Source organism: Littorina saxatilis, linkage group LG6 (genome assembly GCF_037325665.1).
Source record: "Littorina saxatilis isolate snail1 linkage group LG6, US_GU_Lsax_2.0, whole genome shotgun sequence".
Taxonomy (NCBI): domain Eukaryota; kingdom Metazoa; phylum Mollusca; class Gastropoda; order Littorinimorpha; family Littorinidae; genus Littorina; species Littorina saxatilis.
In genome coordinates this window covers 13913741-13927674 of record NC_090250.1, presented here as the reverse complement: position 1 = coordinate 13927674, position 13934 = coordinate 13913741, and the positions used below count along the sequence as shown (strand labels likewise).

The following is a 13934-nucleotide window of genomic DNA, read 5'->3' as shown; positions in this document are numbered from 1 at the left end:
AGTGAACTACTAATACTATGCACACCTAACACTATTTATGTGGCTATATGGATGCAAGCAATGTTTGTGATTTTATCCGTCGCACTTAAAACATTTGAATTAGAGAGCTGCAAACCAACACTTTACCCACTCATTTTGAAACCGACCATTGATTATTGTAATAAACTGGTTGTGTGACTTTCTGTATGCAAATTATCTAAAAGGAAACCTGTACTTTTTCACAAGTAAAGAATCCATCTCACCATCTAAAATCTGCACAGACTTGTACAAGCCATAAGACGGGCACAATGGCCTGGAGGACAAGATGCCTGCCTCCAATGTGGAAGGTCGCGTGTTCTACTTCTAATCCCACCCACTACCTGCTAGTGAATTATACCTCTTCGTGTGTACACACAAGCACAAGTGCGCACAGAAAAGATATTGTAATCCATGTCAGAGTTCCACGGGTTATTGAAATACAAAAATACCCAGCATGCATCCGTTGAAAGCGTTGTATGGCTGCCTAAATCACAGTAAATGGCGGGTAAAAACGTCTATGCACATAAAAATGGTGTCAGTTTCATCCCATGAACGCAGAAGAACAAGCCACATGGCCATCCCTCCCACCTTGGACACATACATGAACGCAGAAGAACAAGCCACATGGCCATCCCTCAACCTTGGACACATACATGAACGCAGAAGAACAAGCCACAGGGCCATCCCTCCCACCTTGGACACATACATGAACGCAGAAGAACAAGCCACAGGGCCATCCCTCCCACTTGGACACATACATTCTTTCTTTCTTTTCTTTATTTGGTGTTTAACGTCGTTTTCAACCACGAAGGTTATATCGCGACGAGGGAAAGGGGGGAGATGGGATAGGGGAAAGGGGGGGGAGATGGGATAGAGCCACTTGTTAAGTGTTTCTTGTTCACAAAAGCACTAATCAAAAAATTGCTCCAGGGGCTTGCAACGTAGTACAATATATGACCTTACTGGGAGAATGCAAGTTTCCAGTACAAAGGACTAAACATTTCTTACATACTGCTTGACTAAAATCTTTACAAACATTGACTATATTCTATACAAGAACCACTTAACAAGGGTAAAAGGAGAAACAGAATCCGTTAGTCGCCTCATACGACATGCGGGGTGCAGAGATGTGGAAAAGAAGATTTTTGGTAAGTGAAATAAAGGTGATGGATCCAGTCAGGTAGAAATAAGACAACAAGAAAAGAATTGGAAAACTGCAGGGAATAGTAGGGAGAGTTTTCTTGGAAGGAAATATAGGTGAAAGGACTGGTAAGGCAGAAATAAGACAAAAGAAGAGAAGAAACAGAACCGTTAGTCGCCTCTTACGACATGCTGGGTAGCATCAGGTAAATTCTTTCTAGTCCCAACCAATATGGGACTCCCCCTAACCCGCGGGGGGTGGACACATACATGAACACAGAAGAACAAGCTACAGGGACATCCCTCCCCACTTGGACACATACATGAACACAGAAGAACAAGCTACAGGGACATCCATCCCCACTTGGACACATACATGAACACAGAAGAACAAGCCACAGGGCCATTCCTCCCACTTGGACACATACATGAACACAGAAGAACAAGCTACAGGGACATCCCTCCCCACATACATGAACACAGAAGAACAAGCTACAGGGACATCCCTCCCCACTTGGACACATACATTAACACAGAAGAACAAGCCACAGGGCCATCCCTCCCACTTGGACACATACATGAACACAGAAGAACAAGCTACAGGGACATCCCTCCCCACTTGGACACATACATGAACACAGAAGAACAAGCTACAGGGACATCCCTCCCCACTTGGACACATACATGAACACAGAAGAACAAGCCACATGGCCATCCCTCCCACTTGGACACATACTTGAACGCAGAAGAACAAGCCACAGGGCCATCCCTCCCCACTTGGACACATACATGAACACAGAAGAACAAGCTACAGGGACATCTCTCCCACTTGGACACATACATGAACACAGAAGAACAAGCCACATGGCCATCCCTCCCCACTTGGACACATACATGGACACAGAAGAACAAGCCACAGGGCCATTCCTCCCACTTGGACACATACATGAACACAGAAGAACAAGCCACATGGCCATCCCTCCCCACTTGGACACATACATGAACACAGAAGAACAAGCCACAGGGCCATCCCTCCCACTTGGACACATACATGAACACAGAAGAACAAGCCACATGGCCATCCCTTCCACTTGGACAGATACATGAATGCAAAACCAACAGCCTCAATGCTTTCTGTACACAGTGGGATTGTTGGTATTAATTGATTTCTTAGAATCCACAAGTGTCAATCTCAAATATGAATTAATAAAAAAAAAATTCACACTATGCACATGAACATTGAACTTGTTGGAAGTAGTTAAGATGTAGATTTGTGGCATGTTTCCAAGCTGACGGATGGTCTCATTCCAAGTAAAAGCTTTGGCCGATGTAGAGATTACTGTGCAGAACAGTTTTCTGTGCCTTCATCTATATCAAAAAAATCACTGCAACTGCCATGCTAACAAATAATATTCAAGACAGACATCAATCAATCAATCAATATGAGGCTTATATCGCGCGTATTCCGTGGGTACAGTTCTAAGCGCAGGGATTTTTTAATTTGTTGTTATGCAATTTATATCGCGCACATATTCAAGGCGCAGGGATTTATTTATGCTGTGTGAGATGGAATTTTTTTTACACAATACATCACGCATTCACATCGGCCAGCAGATCGCAGCCATTTCGGCGCATATCCTACTTTTCACAGCCTATTATTCCAAGTCACAGCGGTATTTATGTACAAACGTATATTTCCTGCGATATATTGTATGTTATGATATTTTGCAATGATGTTTAGCCATAGTTCGTTATACGCGTAGGTGTGCGAGAATATGTAAGCGCAGTGCTTTAAAGATGTCCATGTTATATAGTGCTATATGTTTTATGTAAAATCAATGTCTTGTTTGTATTATTGTTATGTACCACCCCTGAATTTCTCTATGAGATAATAAAGTATTCTTATTCTTCTTCTTATTCTGGTGGACATTTTTATCTATGCCTATACAATTTTGCCAGGAAAGACCCTTTTGTCAATCGTGGGATCTTTTACGTGCACACCCCAATGTAGTGTACACAAAGGGACCTCGGTTTTTCGTCTCATCCGAAAGACTAGCACTTGAACCCACCACCTAGGTTAGGAAAGGGGGGAGAAAATTGCTAACGCCCTGACCCAGGGTCGAACTCGCAACCTCTCGCTTCCGAGCGCAAGTGCGTTACCACTCGGCCACCCAGTCCAGACATTTCTGTAGGACATTCTGCTTGGTATTAAGAGCAGACCTGCCAACCCTAGTGAAGCTTCAAGTTTAGCAATTGAGATTTTTATGGAATTTTCAGCATAGTTTACCAGTGTAAGCACTAAGTGTAGCATTGTTTAAAATGTATTCGCACATCTGCTTTTTATGCTATTTTTTTGCATGAATACACGAAAGCATAGCAGCTGGCAGCTCTGAAAGCGCATAGATACAAGATCAGCCATGGCAACTTCTGTTCAACCACAGCATCCCTTTGTAAAGGATTTATAATCATATATTTTCTAAGGCATACAAAAATAAGTCGGTCACTTTAAATAATCTGATAATTCATATAAAACAATAACTAGTATTTATAAGCAGCCTGCATATCCACTATGTGCTCTCCACTTTGTGTGGGCGGTATGCACAGCTTTAAGCTTACAATGGCCCAGCACTTGTGTAACAGCTGTGCTCTCAGTTCCAGTCAAATCAGCTTTTCACTTTTCTTTCTTTCTTTATTTGGTGTTTAACGTCGTTTTCAACCGTTCAAGGTTATATCGCGACGGGGAAAGGGGGGAGATGGGATAGAGCCACTTGTTAATTGTTTCTTGTTCACAAAAGCACTAATCAAAAAATTGCTCCAGGGGCTTGCAACGTAGTACAATATATATGACCTTACTGGGAGAATGCAAGTTTCCAGTACAAAGGACTTAACATTTCTTACATACTGCTTGACTAAAATCTTTACAAACATTGACTATATTCTATACAAGAACCATTTAACAAGGGTAAAAGGAGAAACAGAATCAGTCGCCTCTTACGACATGCTGGGGAGCATCGGGTAAATTCTTCCCCTTAACCCGCTGGGGGTCTTTTCAAGTTAAAAAGTTTGGTACAGCCACAATGTGACAAATCAGTCCAGTGATGTTTTCAGAAATTAATTTTCCTCACCAAATTTGCCAAAATGACCATATAAGTTTTAACAATTTTCTGAAGTTTTGGCAGTTCTTGATGGTACCTATCTAGATCCCTCACCACCAAAAAAGTGGCGAAAAAGGCTATTTAAAGTAAAAAGCACCGCAAGTAAATGTTGGCAACTGCCAACAAGAAACATCCAAGGCAGTACAGTAGAACCCCCCCCCCCCCCCCCCCCATCTTGGACACCCGGCCAGTACTGTAACTGGCCTTGGCACAGAACGATCCAAGGGGGGCAATCTCAGTCATCTCAAAGAGGGAAATCCAAACGCAATCCGCTTTGTTCGATTTTATGGGCTTGGACGATAGAGAAAAATAAGAAAAGCAAAAGCTGGAGTCAGTCTGGACGAAATTGCTATCAAGAACGCAGAATTGATTTTTTCTGAGTTTTTTTTTTTAGCCGTAAGCGCCATGTTTATCGGAGCAGGAAACTCTTCCAGAGTGAGGCCCCTTCGTTGATGCATGTCAACAAGCCAGATGTGCGAGAAGCGAAATTGTGCCGCAACTTAAGTTTTAGCTCGACACGGGAGTGCACAATGGTAAGTCGTTGCTATTTTTCACTTTATTTGACATGTCTTGTGAGCAAAAGGTGTTGGTTACGGCTGTGCATGCTGTCAATGTTCATTATTTGATTTCAATTACCCAGCACCGTCAGTTTTCCTTTGTCTTTGAGGCCGGTTGGAGACCGATAAACATGGCGCTTACGGCTAAAAAAAAAACTCAGAAAAAATCAATTCTGCGTTCTTGATAGCAATTTCGTCCAGACTGACTCCAGCTTTTGCTTTTCTTATTTTTCTCTATCGTCCAAGCCCATAAAATCGAACAAAGCGGATTGCGTTTGGATTTCCCTCTTTGAGATGACTGAGATTGCCCCCCTTGGATCGTTCCGTGCCAAGGCCAGTTACAGTACTGGCCGGGTGTCCACGATGCCCCCCCCCCCCCCTTTAAGACCTCCACACATTTTGGAAAACCTGGTTCTTTAAAGGAGGGAGTCTAAAAATGAGTAATGAACAGAAAACCTGGTTCTCTAAAGGAGGGAGTCTTAAAATGAGTAATGAACGGAAAACCTGGTTCTTTAAAGGAGGGAGTCTTCAAATGAGTAATGAACGGAAAACCTGGTTCTTTAAAGGAGGGAGTCTTAAAATGAGTAATGAACAGAAAACCTGGTTCTTTAAAGGATGGAGTCTTCAAATGAGTAATGAACGGAAAACCTGGTTCTTTAAAGGAGGGAGTCTTCAAATGAGTAATGAACGGAAAACCTGGTTCTTTAAAGGAGGGAGTCTTCAAATGAGTAATGAACAGAAAACCTGGTTCTTTAAAGGAGGGAGTCTTCAAATGAGTAATGAACGGAAAACCTGGTTCTTTAAAGGTTCTTTAAAGGAGGGAGTCTTCAAATGAGTAATGAACGGAAAACCTGGTTCTTTAAAGGGGGGAGTCTTCAAATGAGTAATGAACGGAAAACCTGGTTCTTTAAAGGAGGGAGTCTTCAAATGAGTAATGAACGGAAAACCTGGTTCTTTAAAGGAGGGAGTCTTCAAATGAGTAATGAACAGAAAACCTGAGAAAACAGGGTCTTAAAACAATAAGACTAAGAGTAAGAGAAGTCTTATATCAATTTCAATGGCTATTGTTTGTATGTATTTGAGACAGTGACAAAAGGTCAGGTGTCATGTCTACTGTCCCGAATGACACACGATTGCTGACATTTCACCATTGCCAAAAGAATAAACAAATAAGAAATAGGTAGAACATGAATGTGAAAACTGACTTTGATTGTTGATCAGTATTTCTATACCACTAACAAATAATCTACTTACACATAGCTGTTTGGCAAATGTATGTTGCATGGGACACACTGACATGAAAGTGGAAGATGTTTTTCCCTCTAGAGAAACTACATATCAAGTTACACTTTTTGTGCTCTTCCATTCCAGTTGGCAATCAATTGTTAACGGATGTTATTAGAAAAAATAGAACGAAAACAGATTAGATAGAATGAAAAATGTACTGGTGATGTCATTTGGGACATACTGACATGAAAACGTCACCTTTTGTCATTGTCTCATATATATATTACATATTTTTTCTTCCTCGGGAGGTTTTTCTTAACACTGATTGCTTAAGGACGCAAGCTGGACTAAGTGTAAAACCTGCTGTGAATATCACACGTACATGTCGTAGTTAGTCACTGTTACTGAGTGTTAGTGTTGCTACAAACAGATACTCACGCCATCCTTCTCTAGATTTAACTAAGAGCTGTTAAGACTTACAAGTTACATGTCATTGTCAACACTTCATCCCATTGTGTTACAAATGGGAAAACTATTTCAACAGCTTAGGCCAGCCTGCATGACAATGAATACAAACCCATCATCACCATACAAACCAACAAGAAATAAATCGCTTTAAGAATCACTAAATGTGCATACATCTGTCCACACACGGCAAAATCTGAGGAACTTAATGCAGATGCACTGCAAGAGTTCACTACCCATGCCCTTTCCCCATCATTCCTGATTTTGTTTTTCTACAGTATACTTAGTTTAAGTTGAAGACAACTGATAAACTTGTATACCTTTTTGCCCTTCAGGCATCCAGTATACAAATGTCACTGTGAGTGTGAGCACTAAAGTTGATCAGAACCAACACGAAACTCTACCCAGAATGACTAAAATTGCAAAACTGGAATGCAACAAAATTAAAAATGGTTTATTTTCAGTCAAGTAGCCCTGCTAACACTGTAACACACTCAATGACGCAATGGCACCGGCAGAGTCACATACATGCTTTGCTGTTCATATTTTACAATGTTACAACATATTTGATGTTTATGATTACGAGACATTTATGTATAGAGGATCTACATCTTACTTGCAACGGCAGGTTTGGGAGCTGCAGCAGCTTGAACTGCTACTGGAGGTTGTGTTGTCTGCGTTGGTGTTGGAGGGGGCGTGTCAAAGCTGGAAGATTTTTTCCAGGGATTTGTCTTCGGCGGTGGTGCCTCCACATATGTCTTTGGGTCAAACTTTTTGACGCTAACTTTTTCTTTTTCGTTATTGGATTCTTTTTCTGCTATTTTCTCAGATTGTGGTGTCGCTTTGTCCTTGGCAGCTGGTGCTGCCTTGGCTTTAACTACCACTGGTTCCTTGGATTTCACATCTTTTGCTTTAGTCATGTCTGATGGTTTTACATCACTATTTGATTCTGGTGGTGCAACTTCTGAATCCATGGCAACTGCAACCTTTGACCCTCCGGCTGCTTCCCTGTAAGACTTTGGGGGCTGGTCTGTTCCTTTGGAAGTATTTTCTGTTCCACTCACATGTGATGAGCTAACAGCAGCTGCCATTATCCAAGAATTGTACCATACAAATCGACGCAAACAGCTTCAACGAATAAAAATAATAAAGACAGAAAACCACGTGGTCGCTGTGGAGTTAGTGTTGTGGTCCAACAACTGGTACTGTAAATTGTAATGTTACTGCACGCTTCCAGATGTCAGAAAGAATAAACTATTTCAGTGGTTCTGTCGCAGTTTCTTTTGACAATTCAACAATTGCCGCGTTATCCTGACTGAACAAATGACAAATGTCAGCAAAATGGAACGTAGGAACAGCACGATTTTGGGGTGGACAGCCTCAGAACCGCGTGGAGTCTCCCGTCTCAGTCTGACGGACAAGCACTCTCGGGCCACGTTGTGACCTCAACTAATGTCTTTAGTACTTCACTGGTGTAAGGAAAATCGTCCATACAACTTTAAACAGGTGCACACATACGACTTACTATTCATGATGCACTCCAACCCTACAAAGAGGGTAACAATGGAGTCGTGCACATGAACATCTTTCACAAAATACCTGGATCGTATCGCACATGTCGGCCATTCGTATAGAAGGATCAGCGCATGCGCAAACAAAACGGATGGTTCTCAGGTGACCTTCCTTGCCAAGGCCGCGTGAAAAGCGCAATATTGAAAGTAGGAATCGGAGACTGTGTAATGTAAACCTATTCAGTTTCATCTGACATTATTTGAGAGGAAAGCTTTTTACGTGTTTTTTTATGAACACTTTAGAGTCAAGGACATGTGGCAGCGTTTTAATTACCCTTTCTTGAAAAAATCCAAAAACTGCCAACGTTCAAAAATTCAGAATCAAAAACCCAAGAAAGGTCAGTTGTTGGAACGTTGTTATTGTGATTGTAACGTATTTTGTGAATAACAACGTTCCAACAATTAGCCTTTCTTGGTTTTTTTATTCTGAATTTGTTACCCTTTCTTGAATTGAATGCATTGAAATCATAACTGAACTGACTTCCCTCTCTCCCTATAAAGTATATTATCCTACATACGTGAGAGAGACACCCGTGAGATAATAATCGTTCAAATCACACGTGTGTATATCATGTAAATGAGGTCATGTCAAGCAAGTCTGGCAGGGACCTGTTTTTCCACTGCTTATGATGCCAAAGTCACCGAGACAAACGTCATTATAGAAACAAAAATTGCGCTCGCTAATTACCCTCGATGAATCTTTAGAACTAACACGTCACGCCACACTTTCAGAGTGACGTTTCTTTGCTTTGACGTAATAGATTGCACGAGGCTTTTGAAGAGATCGTGGTTCCAAAACAAGCGTCTTCAATTTAGCTGCCTCGACTGCAAGACATTTTCAGTAAAATACACGTAAATACAGTATGTAGGATAAACAGAATACTACATGGCTTGCTGTGTCGTACCAGATTTACACTCGTTGCTTTTTCAAATAGTGAACAGGTCGCTTTCGCTCGCAGTTCAATATTTAAAAAAACAACTCGTGTAAATCTGGTACGACACAGCAAGCCATGTAGTATTCTCTCTATATCTATTATCTTCGAATGTTTTTTATGTGATCTCATCATATTTCTCTTTCTGTATGCAGTTGTACTGCGCTGACCAAAATTTCACATTCGTGTTGTCTTTAATTCTTTTATTTGTTTTCCGCATATATGCATGATTGGGCATGGGTGTGTGCACATGTATACATAATGTGTTTCAGTACAGTGTGTGTATATATGTATGTTCATACTACTACTGAGGATAGGGGAGACCGGGGCTAGTCCGCCTACTTTTATGCTTTTGGTAGCATAACTGGCGATTTTGATGAACTAGAAGACTGATTTTTTATTTTACATCAAGACAAATGTGTAGCTGATATCAATGTGCAGACAGTTTTTATGTGCCCATGAACATTTGTTGTACATACTGCTTTAAGTAGACCTACCCTAACGTAGGCGAACTTGCCCCTTCAATATTTAGGTTCAAAAATGCCAATGACAAAATACAAAAGAATGTCGAAAGAATGTAACACAAATCGGCGTCAGTCTTTTTTAGACATGAATCTGCAATCTTTACCATCGAGAATAGATGGAGTCACCATCAGAGTCACAGTTATGGCAGATGTAAACTGGACTGTTCCCCACACCTGCACATTCTTCATGGCGGACTTGCCCCATGACAAATAGGCGGACTTGCCCCCGCACGGGCAGGCAACTCTAGTGCCAGATAGCGAGCACAACATGGGAAGGAAGAAGCAAAACTTTCGTCAGAACTCGACCTTAATTAACGCACTTTCACTCGACACCAAGACTAAGTATTTGTTCTCAGAGGTAATGCATCAAAACCTAAGTCAACTGCTATGCATTCATGTTACAAAAATGAAGAAAAACACTTTTTGTGATCTGTACTCACGATATATGGGCGCGCAACCTCTGAACTTCTGCAGGATATGGCGGGAAGTAGGGACACCATTCTCACATGGTGTGAACGACTAAAAGGTGGCAAACGTAAGAATAAACAGACAAAGACGGATGTGCCCCGGGGGCGGACTAGCCCCGGTCTCCCCTACCTTTGGCTTAAGAAGATGAGTTAAGAGATTTTAGTCCTGGATAGGCTGCATTGTAGGTATCCCGGCCTAGTCTCTAATCTCGACCCTTGCATACCGGCCCAGGGCTCTTTATCTGATTGAAGAAAAGCCAGTCAGCTCTGTACAAGTGTTGCAGAAGAAGTTTCATCTAACACGTACACACACACACATAAGTTTCATCTGACACACACACACACAACACCAACAGTCACACACACAACACACACACACACACACACACACACACAGATACATAACAATTATTGCGTGCACAGAATAAATCAGAAATGCCCATGTTTATTCAAGCATTGTTGGTATACTTGTCTCCTCCTGTACTTCAAATATCAAGTTCACATTCACTGAGAGTTTTTACACAGAGCCTCAATTAAGTCTCCTTACAAATGGTGAAATCACATGCTTGACTTTATTGCATAAATGCATATATATACAGACGAAAAATATCTGCAACATTACACCCAGTGTTCACTTTTGGCCTGTAAAGAAGTCTAAAACAGCTGAACTTTTTCTCTTCAGATTAAACAAATGCAATCACATGTACCAAGTATAAAATCAAAACACACTCTCACACTAGTCACAGCACTCTGATGAAGAATTGATGTATTATATTTGCCTTTCATGTACCCTCAGCATTTTTAATCTGTGCAAAACTAGGTAAGTTCACAACATTCATTCATATTTACATACAAACTCAAACACTCTCTGAATTTGTGGATTATGCAGAACTATGCAAATTCCCTACATTATTTCATATTTACATATATACTCAAAACATTCTCTCCTAACATTGTGGAAGTATATGATTCAATATTCATAAACCTTCACAAGAATGCATGGATTGATCAACCTAGTACACAGACTAGAACGATCAGTGTCAGTGAAAATACAGCACTGCACTCAGCTACAAACATCACACCTGGTGCATGTGAACCCTTCCTGAGATGCTGAACCAACAGATGTAACAGTACGCCAGTCCTGTGGTTGGTTGTTCGTTGTTGCTTAAGCAGCTTTTTCATGTCCCTTCAACCTATTTGGCTATTTCGGACCAATTCAAAATCTCATCTGCCATTGATGCATTAACATTTAAAATGACTTATCATTGTGGATGGGAGTCAGCAATGTGACCATCTGAATATCTGATGTTACAGTCAAACGCACAACAGTCAAACCCAGTAACTTTGAAAATGATCGATTTTACGAAGAAATAGTCAAATGAGCTTTTTTGGGGGCTTATTCAGGCCTTCTCTCTGTATTGCAATGGTGGTTTTTTTACTGTTTGCGTGACAGCTTGTGCCAAGAACACCTGTGTTTTATTTCATTATGTGGGACATCTCTAGCTCAGCTATCTTTAGACTACTGTGGAAGCAGCAGTCAGAAAGGCGTTAACTGTGTGTCCCAAATAATGTGCATATAAAATAACTCTCTCTCTCTCTTTCACTCTTTTAATGAGTTAGTTGTTACCATTGTTAAGCAGCAATTGCTTATATCATTTCCCTCGTAAATAAGTCAAAAATGAGTCAGTCTCTCTCTCTCTCTCTCTCTCTCTCTCTCTCTCTCTCTCTCTCTCTCTCTCTCTCTCTCTCTCTCTCTCTCTCTCTCTCTCTCTCTCTCTCTCTCTCATAGATTTTACAAAAAATTCACAGTAGCAAAAAAATCACAGCTTGATCATTTACAGCATGGTACATTCTTCCATTCACAGCAAAACATTCGACATCCAGTCCCCAAGCATGGTGTCCTTTCTCAACTTTCCACTGATTTTGTTCCCACTGAGCTCCGGTGTCAGCTTGGAGAGCACAGCTTCATCTGTTTGTGGAAAGAGTCAGCAATGGCTTTTCTGCAACACATAAAACAGATTTCATGAGTTACATGTACAGCCAAAGGAGTTTTCCTTCCACCGGTATGATCAAAAGAGTGAACTCCTCTCACAGGCATATACAACTGCAGTACTTCTGAAAAGAAATGTCACACTGCTAAATTAAAATGAGGATGCTTGCCCTGTATTGCAAATCATAAACACAGACACTTACAAAATAGCTTCCAGACAGCAGCTAGTCCATTTCTTCAACAACAAAAATAATACAAATGTGAATACATATAAACAAATCAATCCATCATTATAAAATCAACCAAACTATCCATCAACAAGTATTTTCAAACTTGATAATACTCAACAAGAAGCCATTTCGTTCATTACTCATTGCACCTTCAAGCAACCAACAAGGCCCCCTCACTCACCTAAACACATCATTGTTGAGAAGGAAGGCTGCTATATGACCTCGGTTTTGGAGGTAACGGACCTCTGACCCGGGCCACAGCTCGTCAAGGGGTATGACCCCGTTGCGAGGAATGTACGCGTCTTCCTGCGCCGCCACGATGATGATGAGGCTAGGGTCCACAGGCGTTGAGAAGTTGCCCAGGTGCGTGCACTCATCCATGACCCCCACCATGAAGTCGGTGGCCTCTTTCTGCAGGGATTGGGACGCAGCGCTGCCTGTGGAGCGAGACACCTTGGACTTGGACTCTGCGTGCTGTAGCGTTTCCGATCCTGGCTGGGGGCTTCGACCTGACCGCGACAGCTTTGCCTTGGACATGGCGTGCTGAAGAGTCAGAGGGTCTCTGCTGGTGCCTGAAGAGGGAGAAGGGGAAGGGGGTGGTTCTTGCGGGGAGTTCTGAGCGGGAGGACCCCTGGACCCCCCAGGGTGAGGGATGGCGGAAGCCTGCACCATGGATACAGTGCCGTCGGGCTGCAGCCTCTGTTCCATCGCCGGTGACGCAGAGTGGACTTCGTCGGCAGAGGACGGGTCAGTGTCGTGTTGTGTGCTGGTGTCCTCTACGTGGCCGTACATTCCCTGGAACTCATCGTAGTTCTTGGAGAATTCCTTCACAAACTGCTGCCCCATGGCGTAAGCTCTGTCCCCATTATACTGCAACGTTCAGATAAGATTAAAAAAAAATGATTCCATTTTCATTATTACGCAAGGAGTATGTGGTCCTACACATGGTAGAAAGGACCTTATGTCATCTATAACACCAACAACAAAAATCTGCATATCAAACCACAAAACAGCCAGCAAAAAGCCATAAAACTTGCCATGCAGCCACAATACAAGAAGCTTGTAACAACACACTTAAATATATAACCAACCATGCTCTTAAAACCGAAAACATACGGTTAATACGACCTCACAAAACAGGATGTTTTGCTGCATAAAGAGATAAAATAACAAAAATTGTAACTCAATCAAGTTGAGGTTCAACCAGATTCTGTGATTGGTCAGAACGCACAAACTCAACAACAATTATCAGTCTTCAATTCTTGATGAACAGCAGAAATCTACCTATTGAATACCTGCTGGCGAGGTGCATTGATACACGCTCAACTAGTCTCTGGCAGCCAACAGTCACTGGCAACTAGTACCGTAAAGTACCGAGTATAACCCCACCCCCACCTCCGCACGAATTTCAGACAAAAGTGGGGGGTGGGCTTATACTCGGTACTTGACCCTATGCACGAACATATTCTTCATTGCAATGGAGACATGATTCATATAATGATACCATCTGGTATGTAAAGTGTTATGTGTGTTCAAACTAAAGCAAATGTGAAACAACATGAAGATATTTTGTGTATTATAAAATTGTTAAACTCGCAGACAGACATACGTAAGGCTTACACACCATCACTCGTAAATGAACACATTGAAAGCATGTC

General features: G+C 41.7%; 2 protein-coding genes across 6 annotated transcripts in view; both read right to left on the bottom strand.

The window, feature by feature from the left end:
* Window positions 1-8193, bottom strand: part of LOC138968575 (la-related protein 1B-like) — a 93518-nt gene extending 85325 nt beyond the window's left edge. For all 5 annotated transcript variants that reach the window (XM_070341156.1, XM_070341155.1, XM_070341157.1 and 2 more), the window contains exon 1: window positions 7179-8193. In XM_070341156.1, coding sequence (XP_070197257.1) covers window positions 7179-7653 — 475 coding nt within the window. In that variant the 5' untranslated portion in view covers window positions 7654-8193. The remainder of the gene's footprint in view (window positions 1-7178) is intronic.
* A 2283-nt stretch (window positions 8194-10476) lies between these two features.
* The window catches only part of LOC138968577 (protein ABHD18-like), a 37499-nt gene continuing 34041 nt past the window's right edge, over window positions 10477-13934 (bottom strand). The window contains exons 11-12 of the mRNA XM_070341167.1: window positions 12458-13146; window positions 10477-12056 (exon numbers count right to left, since the gene is read on the bottom strand). Coding sequence (XP_070197268.1) covers window positions 12002-12056; window positions 12458-13146 — 744 coding nt within the window. The 3' untranslated portion in view covers window positions 10477-12001. The remainder of the gene's footprint in view (window positions 12057-12457; window positions 13147-13934) is intronic.